A 20,869-nucleotide genomic window follows, 5' to 3' on the forward strand; every position below is an offset into this window, starting at 1 on the left:
TATATCATGAATGAAATCAAGGAGCTCTACAAGAGCTATATATATATATATATATATATATATATATATATATATATATATATATATATATATATATATATATATATATATATATATATATAATCAAGCAACCTTAAATGGAATAAGAAGCGAAATATTGCAGTCAGTTTCGACCTGAAAGGTTGGTGAATAAAATACCCTTAATCTTATTAATTAATTAATTGAAGCCAAAAAGAGGCATATTACTGTTATCAATTATACTCATTTCCAACTAATGAGAAAAAATAATTTAAATCTTCCTAACAAGGAAACAGCAATTATATTAATATTTGTGATGGTTGGACTCATCCAAATTGTTCACAGTTTTATATCACATTCAATGATATTCACACAGTTGGAACAAATTTTGCAGCATATGATGGTAAATCGAATATTAACTAATTCATAATTATGTATTAAAATTTTTTGATGTTATACCAATTAAAAAAGGAAACGATATTATGTCTAGAATAGAGCATCCATTTATTTATTTATCAACTCTTATTCACTTAACTTCATCTCTATCATATGAGTTGCCTATGGAAGGACATATTCTTAAAATGGTAAAATTAGAAACAAGCAAAATCAAGTACTTCATCCATTAGAATTACTTGGTGAGTTTATTAATGACTTTAAAGAAAAAATTTGGAGGGAGAGAGAACAGCAATTTTTACTTGGAGGTTAAGAGAATATCAAGTATATTCTATTCTTTGATGGTCTCCTAGTATGATAATAGTATGCTTTCAAAAGAGGGTGATATTGTTGTAAAATGTATGGAAATTCATGTTCCTGTTGTTAAAAATGATCCAAAATATTCACTTGAACTAGAATAAGAAAAACTGAGAAATCCAAAAATTCCAATTTCTTTCTTTGAACAACAAACAGTTGAATTTGCTGGATTGAATGGAAAAAGAAATTTTAAATAGGTTTTACTAATTGTTATAATTCTTCTGAATTTGATGTGTCATTATTTTCCAAGCCAATCGGTAAAATAATTAGTTAAATGATTCTTCTTCATTGTATCATGTTAAATTACAAAATATTCTTGTAAAAATGGAAGAAATGAAGCTTTTCCTCAAGAATTATGCAATCTTGACCAACTGAATAACTTTTGAAAAGCTTAGGATGGTCTTAGAGTTTTTAATAGAGTAACACAATTAAGTAAAGATATAAATGTGAGTCCATTCCATTTTTTTCAAAATTATCCTATCTATGTTGTATATATGACTAGAAGAATTAATGTTTTAACTACTCAAAATACAACAGTAAAGTTAATTGCATTTTTAATGAAAATACACCCAATGATACAGTTGCAAGCATAATTATGTATGGTAAAAAGAATTTAACTGAAGATTCACAACACATAATTTTATCTGAAAATTTTAAAAACATATATGAATAAAAAATTAGAAAGAGTTATAGAAGTTCTACTTCATATTTATATTTTCTTCTGAAATATTTTCGAAAAAGTAGAGAAGATATAATCTGAAAAAAATTCAGTTTTTCAAAAATTAAAACTTTTCATAAACATTTTAATTTTTTAAACATTACTTTTTCTATATAAATAAAAGCATAACGAAATGAGCAAATTTATAGTACTGAAAATCTGGAAAGTGACCTTAACAGTTATAGTAATGGTTGTGCAAGAGATTTCACTAAATTATCAGAGTTGAAAAAGGTAAACCATACAATATTTCAATAGTTGAAATTTTATCAGTTTAATATGGGGAAAAAGTTTTGTTGCTTTTAGGTGATAAATATAAAATTACTCTTCCAGACAGTTATACTGAAGTCTTTTCATATGCCAAGGATTGCATTTTATTAATGGACACAAAAACAAAATAAAGATAAATCTGTTCATATTATTGAATTTGAATAAATTTTAGAATTTTTATAATTTTAAAATTTAGTTTTTGTAATATTAAATATTAAATGAATAATTTATTTTTTGTTTAAATTTCGTTTGGAGGTACAGATAAATTTTTGATCAGGGGATGCAGCAAAATTAAAATCTTGGTTTAAATCATTGAATTTTAAAAAAATATGCTCTTTGGTGCAGAATCGGCACACATATACTATTGATGAGAAATGTGTCAACCAGATACCTCCTGCAGAAACCTAGTTTTTGTATGCATAGCGATTTTTCTTGAGTACTTTATGTCCAAGGTATTTAGAAATATTACAGGTGCAATATGTGATGCAGGTCACGAGGTGCGGGTAACAGTGTCGGCACAGACAGTGTGGGGTGCACTGCATGGCCTCACATCACTGCGGCAACTGGTGGGCTGCTGCAGTGAGGGTGGCGCAGCTCTGCTAGTGGCCGAGGCGAGGATAGCGGACGGCCCAGTGTACACCCACCGTGGTCTTCTCCTGGACACGGCGCGCAACTTCCTGCCAGTGGAGACCATGATGGCTACGATGGATGCAATGGCTGCCTCCAAGCTGAATGTGCTGCACTGGCATGCCACTGACTCACAGAGCTTCCCCCTCCTGCTGCCCAGGGTCCCACAGCTCGCCAGGTCAGTCGTGCAGGAGGATCATTCGTAAACACTGTGCCGTTTCACCCACACATGGAGCTCAGTGCCACGACCTACTGTGAGGTGTATGGTTAATGGACTATAGTATCAAGGGAGCCAGAGGCTGTAAAATGAAAACCACTGAAAGGGTTTGAATGTCTATGGAAGAAGGTAAGAGCACTGAGATGAAAAACTTGCCACTCGAGACACACGAGTGCACACACACCCACATATGTGATGACAGAGTGAATACATCTGTGCATCAACTTTCCATTCCACTGAGTCACGCTGAAAACAGAAAAATGGAGGTGGTTTGAGAAGAAGAGCAAAGAGATGTTGCGCATTTCCTGACAGCGGAAGGAGTGTGGTGGTGAGAAATTCATTGAAGGACAGCAGAAGTGGACAGAGGGCACTGCATGTCCATTCTGAGGGTCACACCATGGCACAAGTGACATAAAGAAAGACAGATGTCTTTGGCGGATGATGTACGATCTGGAACGCCACACTACACTACCAACAAAGTTGTCCAGCTAGTTAATGCCCTCATCATTGAAGCTATTACTGCAAAGATCGTATTGAGCATTGGAATTGCAATGGACGTGCCGTGTTTTCCATACACTTGTGCCACTCTTTGATGAATTTTCTTTGCCCGCACACCTTCTGCTGTAAGGAAAGACACTACATCCCTTTGCTTGAAACAAGCTCTTTGTGAAATAAAGATGTATAACAAAAAAGTACATCATCATATTACTGGTATTCTAAACTTATTAATCGACCATATAAGCTAAAGAAGGTACCTTTTAAAATGGTAGTGTTTACAATAAAACATTCAGTTGAGTTTGTTCCTAGCTTTCTTCTTCCAGAACAAATACGATAACTTCTTTGGTAACCCAATTCTACATCTGAAGCTTGTTTGTTAAACGGAATATACAATTAGTTTCTTGTAATTGGTGCTTATTAGATGGTTTCTTTTACAAATTTCTTTACTGTACCATTGTCATGCCACAAACAGTCAGCTGCCAGTAGGGTGCGAAGCACAGTAAAAGGAAAGACCCCTGTGCATATGCTCAACATGAGTACACTAATCCTAGTGGCAAACATCATCCATGTCATTGCTAATACAATCAGCACTTGAATGTTGGCAGCTGAGACAGCAGTGTCGGCACCTGATAATATGTCTGCATGGTACGGCGACTTATCCTGGACAGGCAAAAATATTTATGTCACAATTTAATAAATATTGGATTGCTACTCTGGATGGTTGCTAATGGGAACTGTAGGTCACTGGAAAGGTCAAAAGATACATAATTAGGCTTCTTCTTTGTTAAATGCATTTTTTCCATTTCTTAATTCATGCACAACTCATGATATAGAGTAGAAGAAGAATGAGTAACTTTAAGAGATGAAATAGTGAAAGTAGCAGAGGAACAAGTATGTAAAAAAACCAGAGCTGGTATAAATCCTTGTGTAACACAAGAGACATTGAGTTTAATTGATGAAAAGAGAAAATATAAAAATTGAGTAAATGAAGCAGGTGGAAAGTAATACAAACGTTTCAAAAATTGGATCCACAGAAAGTGCAAAATGGATAAGCAGGAATGGCTAGAGGACAAATGTAAGGATGCAGAGGCATATATCACTAGAGTTAAGACATGTGCCGCCTACAGGCAAATTAAAGAGACCGTTGGAGAAAAGAGAACCACCTGTATGAATATTAAGAAGCTCAGATGGTCAACCCCCCAGTTCTAAGCAAATAAGGGAAAGCAGAATAGTGGAAGGAGTACACAGAGGGTCTGTACAAGAGAGATGTATTTGAGGAGGATATTATGAAAATGGAAGAGGATGTAGATGAAGATGAAATGGGAAATGTGATACTGTGTGAGAACTTGACAGAGTACTGAAAGACCTGAGTTGAAACAAGACCCCCAGGAATAGAAACCATTCCATTGGAACTATGGATAGTCTTGGGAGAGCTAGCAATGACAAAACTCTTCCATTTGGTGAGCAAGATCTATGAGATAGGCGAAATACCCTCAGGCTTCAAGAAGAGTGCAATAATTGCAGTTTCAAAGAAAGCAGGTGTAGACTGGTGTGAAAATTACCGAACTATCAGTTTAATAAGTCACAGCTGCAAAATACTAACGTGAATTCTTTAGAGAAGAATTGAAAAACTGGTGGAAGCCGAACTCAGGGGAGATAAGTTTGTATTCCATAGAAATGTTGGGACACGCGAAGCAATACTGGCCCTACAACTTATCCAGATAGATTAAGGAAAGGCAAAGCTACGTTTCTAGCATTTGTAGACTTAGAAAAAGCTTTTGACGATATCGACTGGAATACTCTTTCAAATTCTAATGATGGCAGTGGAGTAAAAGGCTGTTTACAATTTGTATAGAAACCAGATGGCAGTTGTAAGAGTCAATTGGCATGAAAGGGAAGCAGCGGTTGAGAAGGGAGTGAGACAGTGTTGTAGCCTATCCCCTGTATTATTCAATCTGTGCACTGAACAAGTACCTGAGGAAACCAAACAAAAATTTGGAGTAGATATTAAAATCAATGGAGAAGAAATAAGCACTTCGAGGTTTGCTGAAGACATTGTAATTCTATCAGAGACAGCAAAGGATCTGGAAGAGGAGTGGACAGAATGAACAGTGTCCTGAAAGAAGGATATAAGTTGAACATCAACAAAACCAGAACAATATAATCGAATGTAGTAGAATTAAATCAGGTGATGCTGATAGAATTAGATTAGGAAATGAAACACTTAAAGAAGTAGATGTATTTTGCTATTTGGGGAGTAAGATAATTGATTATGGTCGTAATAGAGGGGATATAAACTGCAGAATGGCTCTTCTGAAGAAGAGAAATATGCTAGCATCGAGTATAGATTTAAATGCTAGAAAGTTTTTTCTCAGAGTTTTTATTTGGATTGTAGCCATGTATGGAAGCGAAATAGGGCAATAAATAGTTTAGACAAGAAGAGAATAGAAGCTTTCGAAATGTGGTGCTACAGAAGAATGATGAAGATGATAGGTGTAGTCACGTAACTAACGAGGAGGTACTGGACAGAAGTGGGGAGAAAAGGAATTTGTGGCACAACTTGACTAGAAGAAGAGATCAGTTAATAGGACACATTCCGAGACGTCAAGGGATCACCAATTTAGTATTGGAAGGAAGTGTGGAGGGTAAAAATCGTAGAGGGAGACTAAGAGATGAATACACTGAGAAGATACAGAAGGATGTAGGGTGCAGTAGTTAATCAGAGACGAAGAAGCTTGCACAGGATACAGTAGCATGGAGAGCTGCATCAAACCAGTCTCTGGACTGAAGACCACAACAACACAACTCACATATGCATTCACTTATCATATATACATATATATATAGCCAAACCTATTAAAAGTTTATTTTTATTTCCAAATAATTCTTCAATAAAATCCAGTTTTTGGTTGAAGAAATTTTATTTGAACCTGCCTATACAGAAAAAGTCATGAATTGCAGTTAAAAACTGGTTTCAATACAAAATATGAATAAAAACACAATGCACCACATATCAACCTCAGATACAAAGCTCTCGAGGTGATTATGCAACAAAGATGCACAGCACTAGAGACATTTCAACATTACTGGTCTTCTGGGAGCAGTGCACCCAAGCTATATGTGAGCGATATTATGTTTACCACAAGGATTTGCGCCGAGCCTACCCTTGTTTGCAATCTGCATAAATGATTTTCCAATCTATCTTAAAAGGTAGTGCAAAAGTTGATAACTGTACATCTTTCAGAGGCCTTTTAAAGGATCTTTGGATTCTTAGACTCAATTCCCAATACATTTAGGCCCAATCCTTAATGGTTTTCGTTGCTGATAATATCTATTAGTTTCAGCTGATTCACGATTTACAGTCAGAATATAAGATACAAAAATAATTTACATGTAGACTTTGTCACCTTGTCTAAAATTTAGAATGAAGTTGTATGCTCTGTTGGGAAGATATTCAACAAGCTCCCATTCAACATAAAGCAATAAATTTGGAATCCCAACCAGTTCAAAAGAAAGTTAGAAACAAACCTCATTAGTCATTCTTTCTACAAATTATATGAATACATGTATTCAGGGACTGAAAATTTCTCTCATCTACTCGACAAATAACAGTGTTTGTTGTGAAAGTGCATGGCAGCTAGGAATGAACAGTGAGCAATAGTATTTACAAACAAAGTTTTCTTGAAAACTACCATTGTAATCAAATGAATGTTGAGCTATTGATAGGATACGAATAGTTGCTGCATCTTGTGAGAAGGTGGCAACTCTTTTTTCAAGTTACCAACTTTCTTTCTAATGTACTGAATTACGTTTAGAGGAATAACCATGAATAGAAGTAAGCACTATAGTGGTATTTTATTGTTAATGTAGTACAAACATTATATTTCTATGATTTTCTTGGCTTTTGTTGATGTATACCTTGACTCATTCAAATTCCTGAAGTTTCTCCTTTTTGAAATGATGTACAGAAAATGATGAGTAATTGAATGAGTGAATGAAAAAACTGCCCCAGATAATGGAGAAAAACCACTGAAATGCACTGTAAATAAAAACTTCAAGTTTAGTGACTGGTTATGTTCTGTTTCTATTTGTATTTCAAACAGACGACTATTAAACTGTCTACAAAACATATATATCTGTAAACATTGCAATTCAGGGTGTCCATTAAAGAATGTCCCAGTTATAAATTTTATTGGTATTAACCTTGAGCATTGTAGAGCCTTAGTTCAAGGTCACAATGAAAGAGTAACTCAAACAGTTTTAGGTAAATGCATGCGCGACTGCAGCTTTGTCATCTTCCCACTTGCAGTACCACATAACCAAATGGCGATTCCTGAGGGCAAAGTATTTTGTGTATTGCCTTTTGCTGAGAGTGAATCTGTCATTTCAGCTCAACGCGCTTTTCGATTACAGTTTAATTGTGATCCTCTATTTGGCAAAAACATTCGCCGAAGGAATGGCCAATTCGAAACGGCGGGATGTACATGTTAAGTGAAAAGCACGGTATGACCAAAAGTGGCTGAAGAGGATGCTGACTAAGTCAGGGCATTTTGTCTTCATAGTCATAAGAAGTCTCTCTGGAAAGCAGTTCCTGAACTTCAGGTGCCAAAGACGACAGTGCAGAAGGTTTTAAGTAAACATTTACACATGTGTCTTGGTTACAGTTAGTACGTGCTTTAAATCCAGATGACTATGGTGTATACGATAACTTTTCAAGGGAAGCTTTACAGTGGGGAACTGACTTCCTTGATTGTGTGTTGTTCAGTGAAGAAGCATTGGGAAGGTCAGTACCCATAATGTTCGCATCTGAGAATCAGAACATCCTCATGAAATTGTGCAACATAAAAGAGGTTCCAAAAAGTTAAAAATTTTCCTCACTGTGTCCTGAAGTCAAGGGCCAATTATCATTATTATTATTATTATTATTATTATTATTATTACTATTTTCGCTGAAGCTACCACAACAAGGGTGACTTACCTGGATATGTTGCAAGAATGGCTCTTTCCCAAGTCACAAGGTCAACCTGAAAACTTTATTTGGCAACAAGATGGAGCCTCTCACTGTAGGCAGCTCTTTGTATGATTAATGAATGTAAGTAAAATGAATGGAAAGACAGCTGTAATTACTGATTTCTTTGCCACAACAGGATTCACTGAATTAGGGCAGCGTCCTCAAGTGAACTACATTAGAAGGAAAGAATCCCATGTAACACATATGCTCGAAATACAATAATAATTTTTTTTAAATAATTTTAAAATTTTAAATTTTTTCAATAAATTTTTAATAAAATTGTTTTACTGTTGTATAGATACCATTTAATGTATTTAAACGATTAGAAAAAATCAGAATTAAGATGTACTTACAACAGTGTCACATTAGTGCATGAGGATGCATCCCAAAGTCCATAGTGAAATCCCTGAAGAAGGGAAGTCATCAAAATAGATAAAACAGGATGTTGGTGCAATAGTGTGGAGGCACACTATGAGAAAAAAAAAAGTATGTAAGCACATGAGTGAGACCAAAAGACATAAATCAGGAAATATTAAAATTATTCACTCATCCACACACCATTATGAATAAATGTTAAGACAATGAAGTTGATTAAGCAAGAAACGGATAAGCACGACCATACAGAATTTGTGAAATGGAGGACACAATTTTAAAATGACAACATACTGACACAGTTATTGTCACATTAAAAATTTTTGTCAGGCTGACTATCTCAAATGAAAGGACACCTAACCATGGCAGAAAATTAAGATAATGATATAACAAAGGACTAAGATAAGTTGAAGAAAGATATAACAGGAATCTATGCACACCGTTTAATGGTAGCAAAGGTGCAACTCGGAAGGCAGTCAGGTGTGTATTAAAATGGAGAAATGACGTACCATGGGAGGTGCTAGCGATCGATGGCAAGACCATGACATAACGTAAATGCAGAGAGATTTTTGAATATGTAGATTGGTAAGTACTCTAACAGTGAAAGAATGTATCCAAAGATAGAATAATACAAAAGTAAAAGATAAAAATCATATGAATTGCTCATTCAAGGAAAGGTAAATATAATGATGAAAAGGTAATGCATGTAAAAATGAGTAGAATCGCAAAGTAGATGAAATGAAAATCCAGTTTGTAGAGATATGAACTGCTGTTCTAATACAGCATAACCATTCGTGATAAAGAAATTATAAATTACACTGTTTTGTGATTCATTTTACTTCTGTTTGTTATGAAGTTTATAGGCTGTGTGTAGCACCAACGTATTATATCTTTGTACGAGAGAGGTTGAAAGTCAAAGGCCCAGACTGTTACATTGGCTGTAATGGTCAGTAAAGTAGGTCCCTTTTCCGCTTGCCTCAACGTTGGTCTGACTTCAAGCGATGCGATTTTTTCCTTTTGGGGGTCCATAAAAGATCGTGTATATGTGTCACCACTATCTAATGATTTGCCGGAGTTGAGGCACAGAATTGAACAGGCTATTTCTTCCCTTTTCCTCCACACATGTCAACCAAAGTGACGGAAGTATTGGATTTTAGGTTGCATGTTCTGCCATGTAACTGAAGGTGCACATGTTGCACAATTGTAAGAAAAATATGGTGAGTTTGCCTCCAGCTTGATGTTTAGGGTGTTCCATTTATCTTATGACCGCCTGTGAGGCGCAGTAGATGTCCAGCGATCAGATGCCGTGTCGCCCATCTACTGCTGCAGTGTGACATGGCTACATTTAAAATACAAACAAATAAATTCTGTACTCACCTATGTCATGCAAAGAGATGCTGGAACTGCCCGCCATTACATTCAACGGATTTGTGACATCTACTCAAGAAATTGTTAATCACATGATCTAATTCTCTCTCAAATATTGAATTATTTTATTCACCGGTTCCTCTATCGTTTGGGGATTTGTTGTGTGCACTTTGTCCTTCAGTGCACCCTACAAATAAAAAATAGCACACAGTTAAATCAGGACTTCTAGCAGGCCAGATATTGTTACTAATCACTCTTTCATCGAACAGCGTGCCAAGAAACATTGGTCTTATGATCCCTTGCCGAATCCTGTTGAAAAATGCGAGCTTCGTCCTCTTTCACTAAGTTCATAAAAAACAGTCGCAAAATTTTTTGCACCTGTAAGTACATCATTAAAAAAATTATTCACATTATTCTGTCACCACTAACTGCACACCACACCCCTATTTTCTGATCATGAAGGGAATCATCATGAAGCACAGCAGGTCCATCTGCGCTCCAATGTCGATAGTTTTGCGAATTGATACACCTGTTTAAATGGAGCCACGTCACATCTGAAAACAGACTGACATAAGGAGCCATCTTGCCATCATGCAATTGTTTTAAAACCCATTCGCAAAACTTAACCCTGTGCACAGGATAATCAGGGCGAAGTTCTTTTATTACTGATACTATATAGGGCCTTAGCCCTAGCAGCTTAGCACTTCTTTGCGTTGCTGCGAAAAATGTCCAAGAGACTTTTTAAGGGAATTTTGCAGGCGGTATGCAGTGTCATCGAGACGAGCTTCTGTGAGCACTGTACGTCGCCGTTACACGAAATTTATTCACTAATTGGTGAACTGCATCACGACTCGGAACTGGACCACCTGGAAACTTCTGTTCAAAAATCTCCTAACAGTACGGGTTGTCTGGGGGAGGAGACCAACCAGTGAGGTCATCGGTCTCATTGGATAAGTGGGGAAGGAAGTCGGCGGTGCCCTTTCAAAGGAACCATCTCGGCGTTTGCCTGGAGCGATTTAGGGGAATAATGGAAAACCTAAATCAAGATGCCCAGACACGGGATTGAACCGTCGTCCTCCCGAATATGAGTCCAGTGATCCGAACAGTATGGCCCAACTCTGTACACACATACGAATCGTAAATAAGTACTCGTTGTAGAACATAATAATTCGCTCTTGCCATTGTTGCATTTGCAAACTTCACCGTTGCACTCATGATGCCTGTTTCACTGCTCGAATGACATTGACTGAGAAAGTGCGTATTTCTGTACAGCCTTCAGGCTAAAATGTACCAAAAAAAGGGGGGGCGGGCATAGTGCTGTCCTGGGGGAGCCATTCAACTGGCAGGAACGACTTCCTGGCTGGCCTGCAATACCCCGGACAGGTGGTCGTCAGTTAAATGACCCTCTATGATTTAATGATTTTTTCATAATGCAGGGCCAGAGTCATATTTCTTTAAAGTCAGTACCGCCATTAGACTGTTGTTTATTTGCGGTGTTACATTTACACTTATATAATCATGATTTCTGCTTCAAAGTGCCATTATCAAGTGTTTTAAGTGTTATAAATTGCCTAAGTATGCCATCTTAGGCGATTTATAACACTTAAAACAACTGCTTAAGATGGTGTGCTTAGGCAATTTATAACACTTAAAACACTTGATAATGGCACTTTGAAGCAGAAATCATGATTGTGTAAGTGTAAATGTAACACTGCAAGTAAACAGCAGTCTGATGGCTGTACTGACTTTAAAGACCTCTATGATTTGTTGTAAATAGTCTAAATTAAATTGTTGTATCATATCATGGAAACCTGGACATTCATTTCTGGATACATTGTATACTCTGAAAAAATAGAAAACTAAAACAGGTAAATAAAGGAGGAATGACATTAAGGGGGGAGGACGTGAAACGGGCCGACTTGGAGCAGGAGAGGCACCACAGGACATTTTAATTTCCACTGTCTATAATTTTACAAGTAAATTCATAAAACTTTGTCAGCATGACCAGAAAGGATTCAGGATTCACACTGGTAGCAGCAGAAGTTCAAAAACATAACAAAATAATTTTTTTACATGTCAAATTTCATCATTTTTTCATTTACTATTGGCTGCATTTGTTGCTATAGGTACACTTTTCTTCATAAGTAAGAAAGACTATTCGATAAATTTTGCGCAGCATACAAACCATACATACAGGTGTCCGAAACTCTAGAATGTATTTAGTTTATGAAAAAATGAATCAGCTGTTACGTTTTAAACTTTATGTTTAGAAAAAAATCAAATTTTGTAGTTAATTATCTCCATTTTTACTACAGTTTTTAACAGATTTGGAAAATTCTAGAGTTTCATACACCTGTAAGTATGCTTTGTATGCTGTGCAAAATTCATCAAAGAATCTCTCTTACTTGTGAGGAAAAATATATCTATAGCAACAAATGCAGCCAACAGTAAGTGAAAAAAAGATGAAATTTCGTATCTAAAAAAAAATTATTTTGTTATGTTTTTGCACCTCCACTGCTATGAGTGTGAATCATGAATCCTTTCTGGTCATACGGACAAAGTTTTATGAATTTATTCGTAAAAGTATGTTGTTGTTGTTGTGATCTTCAGTCCTGAGCCTGGTTTGATGCAACTCTCCATGATGTGCAAGCTTCTTCATCTCCCAGTACTTACTGCAACCTACATACTTCTGAATCTGCTTAGTGTATTCATTTCTTGGTCTCCCTCTACGATTTTTACCCTCCACACTGCCCTCCAATTCTAAATTTGTGATCCCTTGATGCCTCAGAACATGTCCTACCACCCGGTCCCTTCTTCTTGTCAAGTTGTGCCACCAATTCCTCTTCCCCTCAATTCTATTCAATACCTCCTCATTAGTTATATGATCTACCCATCTAATCTTCAGCATTCTTCTGTAGCACCACATATCGAAAGCTTGTATTCTCTTCTTGTCCGAACTATTTATCGCCCATGTTTCACTTCCATACATGGCTACACTCCATACAAATACTTTCAGAAACGACTTCCTGACACTTAAATCTATACTCGATGTTAACAAATTTTTCTTCAGAAACGCTTTCCTTGCCATTACCAGTCTACATTTTATATCCTCTCTACTTCGACCATCATCAGTCCTTTTGCTCCCCAAATAGCAAAACTCCTTTACTACTTTAAGTATCTCATTTCCTAATCTAATTCCCTCAGCATCATCCGACTTAATTCGACTACATTACATTATCCTCGTTTTGCTTTTGTTGATGTTCATCTTATATCCTCCTTTCAAGACGCTGTCCATTCCATTCAACTGGTCTTCGAAGTCCTTTGCTATCTCTGACAGAATTACAATGTCATCGGCGAACCTCAAAGTTTTTATTTCTTCTCCATGGATTTTAATACCTACTCCGAACTTTTCTTTTGTTTCCTTTACTGCTTGCTCAATATACAGATTGAATAGCATCGGGGAGATGCTACAACCCTGTCTCACTCCCTTCCCAACCACTGCTTCCCTTTCATATCCCTCGACTCTTATAACTGCCATCTGGTTTCTGTACAAATTGTAAATAGCCCTTCGCTCCCTGTATTTTGCCCCTGCTACCTTCAGAATTTGAAAGAGAGTATTCCAGTCAACATTGTCAAAAGCTTTCTCTAAGTCTACAAATGCTAGAAACGTAGGTTTGCCTTTCCTTAATCTTTCTTCTAAGATAAGTCGTAGGGTCAGTATTGTCTCACGTGTTCCAACATTTCTGCGGAATCCAAACTGATCTTCCCCAAGGTCGGCTTCTACCAGTTTTCCCATTCGTCTGTAAAGAATTCGCGTTAGTATTTTGCAGCTCTGACTTATTAAACTGATACTTCGGTAATTTTCACACCTGTCAACACCTGTTTTCTGCAGGATTCGAATTATTATATTCTTCTCGAAGTCCGAGGGAATTTCACCTGTCTTATACATCTTGCTCACAAGATGGTAGAGTTTTGTCAGGACTGTCTCTCCCAAGGTTGTCAGTAGTACTAATGGAATGTTGTCTACTCCCGGGGCCTTGTTTCGACTTAGGTCTTTCATTGCTTTGTCAAGCTCTTCACGCAGTATCATATCTCCCATTTCATCTTCAAGTACCTCCTCTTCCATTTCCATAATATTGTCCTCAAGAACATCGCCCCTGTATAGACCCTCTACATACCCCTTCCACCTTTCTGCTTTCCATTCTTTGCTTAAAACTGGGTTCCCATCTGAGCTCTTGATACTCATGGAAGTGGATCTCTTTACTCCAAAGGTCTCTTTAATTTTCCTGTAGGCAGTATCTATCTTACCCCTAGTGAGATAAGCCTCTACATCCTTACATTTGTCCTCTAGCCATCCCTGTTTAGCCATTTTGCAGTTCCTGTCGATCTCATTTTTGAGACGTTTGTATTCCTTTTTGCCTGCTTCATTTACTGCATTTTTGTATTTTCTCCTTTCATCAATTAAATTCAGTATCTCTTCTGTTACCCAAGCCAAGGATTTCTACTAGCCCTCGTCTTTTTACCTATTTGATCCTCTGCTGTCTTCACTATTTCATTCTTCAAAGCTACCCATTCTTCTTCAACTGTATTTCTCTCCCCCATTCCTGTCAATTGCTCCCTTATGCTCTCCCTGAAATTCTTTACAACCTCTGGTTCTTTCAGTTTATCCAGGTCCCATCTCCTTAAAGTCCCACCTTTTTGCAGTTTCTTCAGTTTTAATCTACAGTTCATAACCAATAGATTGTGGTCAGAGTCCACATCTGCCCCTGGAAATGTCTTACAATTTAAAACCTGGTTCCTAAATCTCTGTCTTATCGTTATATAATCTATCTGATACCTTCTAGTATTTCCAGGGTTCTTCCATGTATACAACCTTCTTTCATGATTCTTGAACCAAGTGTTAGCTATGATTAAGTTATGCTCTGTGCAAAATTCTACCAGACGGCTTCCTCTTTCATTTCTTAGCCCCAATCCATATTCACCTACTACGTTTCCTTCTCTTCCTTTTCCTACTGTCGAATTCCAGTCACTATGACTATTAAATATTCGTTTCCATTCACTACCTGAATAATTTCTTTTATCTCATCATACATTTCATCAATTTCTTCATCACTTGCAGAGCTGCTTGGCATATAAACTTGCACTACTGTAGTATTCATGGGCTTCGTGTCTATCTTGGCCACAATGATGTGTTCACTATGCTGTTTGTAGTAGCTTAGCCGCACTCCTATTTTTTTATTCATTATTAAACCTACTCCTGCATTACCCTTATCTGATTTTGTATTTATAACCCTGTATTCACCTGACCAAAAGTCTTGTTCCTCCCCCCCACCGAACTTCTCTAATTCCCACTATATCTAACTTTAACCTATCCATTTCCGTTTTTAAAATTTATAACCTACCTGCCCGATTAGGGGATCTGACATTCCACGCTCCGATCCATAGAACGCCAGTTTTCATTCTCCTCATAACGACGTCCCCTTGAGTAGTCCCCGCCCCGAGATCTGAATGGGGGACAATTTTACCTCCGGAATATTTTACCCAAGAGGACGCCATCATCATTTAATCATACAGTAAAGCTGCATGTCCTCAGGAAAAATTACGGCTGTAGTTTCCCCTTGCTTTCAGCCGTTGTAAAAGTGTAGACAGTAGAAAATAAAATGTCCTGTGGTGCCTCTCCTGCTCCAAGTCGGCTCGTTTGACGTCCTACCCCCCTTAAGTTGGAGGTGTTTTGAGGATAGCGCTACACAGCTTTAGTACTAGTGATCCAGCGATCCACGCGGCCGGCAGGTGGGGCGCGTTTTCGGCGCGCGAGACGTACTCGGCGCAGCAGGTGTCGGCGCTGCTGTCGTACGCGCGGTCGCGCGGCATCCGGCTGCTGCTGGAGCTGGACGCGCCTGCGCACTCGGGCCAGGGCTGGCAGTGGGGAGAGGCGGCGGGGCTGGGCGCACTGGCGCTGTGCGTGGGGCAGCAGCCGTGGCGCCGGCTGTGCATCCAGCCGCCGTGCGGCCAGCTCAACCCCGCCAACCCGCGCCTCCTCGGCGTGCTGGCGGACGTGTACCGTGACGTGGTGGACCTCTGGCCGCCGGGACAGCCCCTGCACATGGGCGGCGACGAGGTGCGTAGCGCGTCTGCCAGGGGGGCTCCCCCACGTACTCACAGGTCTACCACACTCGCTGCCGAGCTAGCGCCTCCTGTTCCTTAAGCCGTCGGCACACGGACCGTGCATCGGAGCGTTGAGCGTGCCGAGTTTTTGACGTCATAGCGTGGAATAGCACGCTCGGGAGTCTTTCCGAAAGTGCAGAGCAATTTCTGGCATGTCAGATATTCTGAGCGTTGACCAATGAGATGGCACAACGCCACCTACGTCACACGCACGCCGTCTCTCTTCAATACAGAGTTGTGAGGTGCCATATTGGCATTCATCTCAAGCCTATATATATATATATATATATATATATATATGTATATATGCCGTTTCTGAGCACCAGCAAATTGAGAATCACTGGAAAACCCGTTGTTAACTGTGTCATTCGTTCTAATAAAATCATGAGAAACATCATATTCGTGGCAAAAGAGTTATTGTAACTTGCGTATTGTGAGGGTAGGCTATTTGAAGGCAGCGACACACTGAAGATCCACCCAAAACGCATTGTTCTTGCTACAATTTGTTATAATTAAATTTCAATTAGTAACATATCTACGATTAAGGTTTTCAGCAAGGTGTAACATACTATGATTAGGATCAAAGGATGTGTTGTTGGTTTGGCGTAATGAGTAGCGTCACTGTCCTGAGATGATTTTTTTTTTTTAGGGGAGGGGGGGGCTGTGGTTTGCGTCTTGACACTTCAAAATTTTTTCCTAACATTGGCGTTTTTATTAGGTTCTGATACTTTATTATTAGTTTAATAGAAGTATATACTATAATATTTGATGTTATGTAAATATAAGTTCACCTTTTTTTGAGGGGTGGCTTTGTTCGATTGGTTTAATCTACAGGACAGCTTGCACTACTTGTATAAAGATATTTTGCTCCTTTTTGTTTTACGCATCGTAATTCACATGTTGCAAAGATTCTCCTACTGGGTAGGAACAGTAATCAAGTAAGACTGACCTTGGGGTTTTGCTAAAATGTGGGAATGATGAAATAATGCTTATCTTATGCGGCGAAGTATTCCAAATTTTTACCGCACTGTTTGTAATGGAACTTTTATAAGGCTGTGTCCTTATTGATTGGACGTGGTACTTTCCTTTTCGTGGAAGATGGAGGAAATGTGCGTTTTAATAGAGCTAATGTGGGAATTTTACGCGCGCCCGTTGAGCAAACAGTATGATTTACGAACTACACTCCTGGAAATGGAAAAAAGAACACATTGACATCGGTGTGTCAAACCCACCATACTTGCTCCGGACACTGCGAGAGGGCTGTACAAGCAATGATCACACGCACGGCACAGCGGACACACCAGGAACCGCGGTGTTGGCCGTCGAATGGCGCTAGCTGCGCAGCATTTGTGCACCGCCGCCGTCAGTGTCAGCCAGTTTGCCGTGGCATACGGAGCTCCATCGCAGTCTTTAACACTGGTAGCATGCCGCGACAGCGTGGACGTGAACCGTATGTGCAGTTGACGGACTTTGAGCGAGGGCGTATAGTGGGCATGCGGGAGGCCGGGTGGACGTACCGCCGAATTGCTCAACACGTGGGGCGTGAGGTCTCCACAGTACATCGATGTTGTCGCCAGTGGTCGGCGGAAGGTGCACGTGCCCGTCGACCTGGGACCGGACCGCAACGACGCACGGATGCACGCCAAGACCGTAGGATCCTACGCAGTGCCGTAGGGGACCGCACCGCCACTTCCCAGCAAATTAGGGACACTGTTGCTCCTGGGGTATCGGCGAGGACCATTCGCAACCGTCTCCATGAAGCTGGGCTACGGTCCCGCACACCGTTGGGCCGTCTTCCGCTCACGCCCCAACATCGTGCAGCCCGCCTCCAGTGGTGTCGCGACAGGCGTGAATGGAGGGACGAATGGAGACGTGTCGTCTTCAGCGATGAGAGTCGCTTCTGCCCTGGTGCCAATGATGTCGTATGCGTGTTTGGCGCCGTGCAGGTGAGCGCCACAATCAGGACTGCATACGACCGAGGCACACAGGGCCAACACTCGGCATCATGGTGTGGGGAGCGGTCTCCTACACTGGCCGTACACCACTGGTGATCGTCGAGGGGACACTGAATAGTGCACGGTACATCCAAACCGTCATCGAACCCATCGTTCTACCATTCCTAGACCGGCAAGGGAACTTGCTGTTCCAACAGGACAATGCACGTCCGCATGCATCCCGTGCCACCCAACGTGCTCTAGAAGGTGTAAGTCAACTACCCTGGCCAGCAAGATCTCCGGATCTGTCCCCCATTGAGCATGTTTGGGACTGGATGAAGCGTCGTCTCACGCGGTGTGCACGTCCAGCACGAACGCTGGTCCAACTGAGGTGCCAGGTGGAAATGGCATGGCAAGCCGTTCCACAGGACTACATCCAGCATCTCTACGATCGTCTCCATGGGATAATAGCAGCCTGCATTGCTGCGAAAGGTGGATATACACTGTACTAGTGCCGACATTGTGCATGCTCTGTTGCCTGTGTCTATGTGCCTGTGGTTCTATCAGTGTGATCATGTGATGTATCTGACCCCAGGAATGTGTCAATAAAGTTTCCCCTTCCTGGGACAATGAATTCACGGTGTTCTTATTTCAATTTCCAGGAGTGTAGAAACATCCGTCAACTGTCGCTGGAGTGCGTTGCGATCGCGTATACAACGTTGGAGCCCACGTACCGTATGCACAAGTCGCATCGTTAAGCCGTCGGCACACGGACCGTGCTGTCGAACGTTAACGTTGAGCGTGCCAAGTTCAACGTGCTGCTGAGCGCTCAGGAACGATGCGACCTGTGCATACGGTATGTGGGCCCCAACGTGGTATACGCGATCGCAACGCACTCCAGCGGCAGTTGAGGGATACTTCTAGTTCATAATCACGCTGTTTGCTCAACAGGCGCGCGTAAAATGCCACATTAGCTCTATTAAAACGCATATTTCTTCCATCGTCCACGAAAAGGAAGGCACCATGTCCAATCAATAAAGACACAGGCTTATAAAAGTTCCATTACATACAGTGAGATACAAATTTGCAATACTTCACGTAAGATAAACATTATTTCATCATTCCCACATTTTAGTAAAACTCCAGGGCCAGTCTTACTTGATCACTGCTCCTACGCAGTGGCAGAATCTTTGCAACATGTCAATTACGAAGCATAAAAGAAAAAGAATCAAAATATCTTTATACAAGTACTGTAACCTGTCCTGTAGATTAAGCCAATCGAACAAAGTCACCCCTCAAAGAAAGGTGAGCATATATTTACATAACATCAAATATTATAGTATATACTTATATTAAACTAATAATAAAGTGTCAGAACCTAATAAAAACGCGAATGTTATGAAAAAGAATTTGGGAGTGTTATGACGCAAACCTCCACCCCAACAAAGACTCATTATTGGACAGAGACTCTACTCATTACGCTTTTTTTTTCTTTTTTTTGCATCTGCTCGGGGCGGATCGCCGTAAGACATCCATTTAAGTTCGTTGTTGATCGATTAACTCAGTTTTTTTATTACACAGGGCAGCTAACCCTCTGACTGAACATGCTGAGCTACCATGCCGGCTGCTAAACTAACAACAGACTCGGTTTTGTTAAGCATATTTTCATACCCCTTGCTAAAACGTTTAATTTTACCCCTTCCTAAAAACGTTACTCTTAGATAATTATGTTAATTGAAATTTAATTATAACATTGTACCAAGAACAATGCGTTTTGGGTTGATCTTCAGTGTGCCACTCCCTTCAAATAGCCTATTTTCATAATACGCTCGTTACAATAATTCTTTTGCCACGAATATGATGTCTCTTATTATTTTACTGCAACGAATGACACAGTTAACTACGGGTTTTGCAGTGATTCTCAATTTGCTGGTGCTCAGAAACGGCATATATACATATTGGCTTGAAATGAAAGCCAATATGGCACCTCACAACTCTGTACTGAAGGGATACGGCGTGCGTGTGACGTAGGTCGCGTTGTGCCGCCTCATTGGTCAACGCTCAGACGCACACTCAGAATATCTGACATGCCAGATATTGCTCTGCACGTTCGGAAAGACTCCCGAGCGTGCTATTCTACGCTATGACGTCAGAAACTCGACACGCTCAACGCTCAACGTTCAGATGCACGGTCCGTGTGCCGACGGCTTAGTGTTTCTCCAGTGTCTCTGGCGGATTATGATGGAGTGATTTTAAATGTAGAATCTTCCAGCTACGGCTCTTTTCTTATCCTGTGAAGGATAGCACCAGCAAAATATCGTCTTGTACGAGGGTCACTCCAAAATAAATGCACACTATTTTTTTTAAATCCGTTTTTTGTTTTCTACACGTTTGAAAGTTTTACTGTATGTAGATCATCCTTTAGGAACAAAATTTTCATTTCACCACATAATTTCCATCCCTCTCAACTGCCTTACCACATCTTAGAACCAGCACCTATATACCCGCATGGTAAAATTCTGGACCAAGCTGTTGGAGACGCTGTTTGGCAGCGTGCACCAGGGAATCATCATCTTCAAATCTTGTTTCACGAAGAGAGTCTTTCAGTTTCCAAAAGAGATGAAAGTCACATGGAGCCAGGTCAAGTGTTCTCAGTGTTGTCCATCCGAGTTCTGTGATCGTTTCCATGGTTTTTTGACTGACATGTGGCGGTGCATTGTCATGCAACAGCAAAACATCCTCCCTTTGCCGATGTGGTCGAACATGACTCAGTCGAGCTTGAAGCTTCTTCAGTGTCGTCACCTATGCATCAGAATTTATGGTGGTTCCACTTGGCATGATGTCCACAAGAAAGAGTCCTTTGGAATCGAAAAACACCGTAGCCATAACTTTTCCAGCAGAAGGTGCAGTTTCGAATTTTTTTT

At 39.8% G+C, this 20,869-nt stretch overlaps 1 protein-coding gene across 1 annotated transcript in view; it reads left to right on the forward strand.

The window, feature by feature from the left end:
• Positions 1 to 20,869, forward strand: part of LOC124605842 (chitooligosaccharidolytic beta-N-acetylglucosaminidase-like) — a 306,694-nt gene that overhangs the window by 240,730 nt on the left and 45,095 nt on the right. The window contains exons 5-6 of the mRNA XM_047137772.1: positions 2,243 to 2,558; positions 15,637 to 15,964. Of these exons, the coding sequence (XP_046993728.1) occupies positions 2,243 to 2,558; positions 15,637 to 15,964 (644 nt within the window). The remainder of the gene's footprint in view (positions 1 to 2,242; positions 2,559 to 15,636; positions 15,965 to 20,869) is intronic.

This window comes from Schistocerca americana, chromosome 3, assembly GCF_021461395.2.
Source record: "Schistocerca americana isolate TAMUIC-IGC-003095 chromosome 3, iqSchAmer2.1, whole genome shotgun sequence".
Taxonomy (NCBI): domain Eukaryota; kingdom Metazoa; phylum Arthropoda; class Insecta; order Orthoptera; family Acrididae; genus Schistocerca; species Schistocerca americana.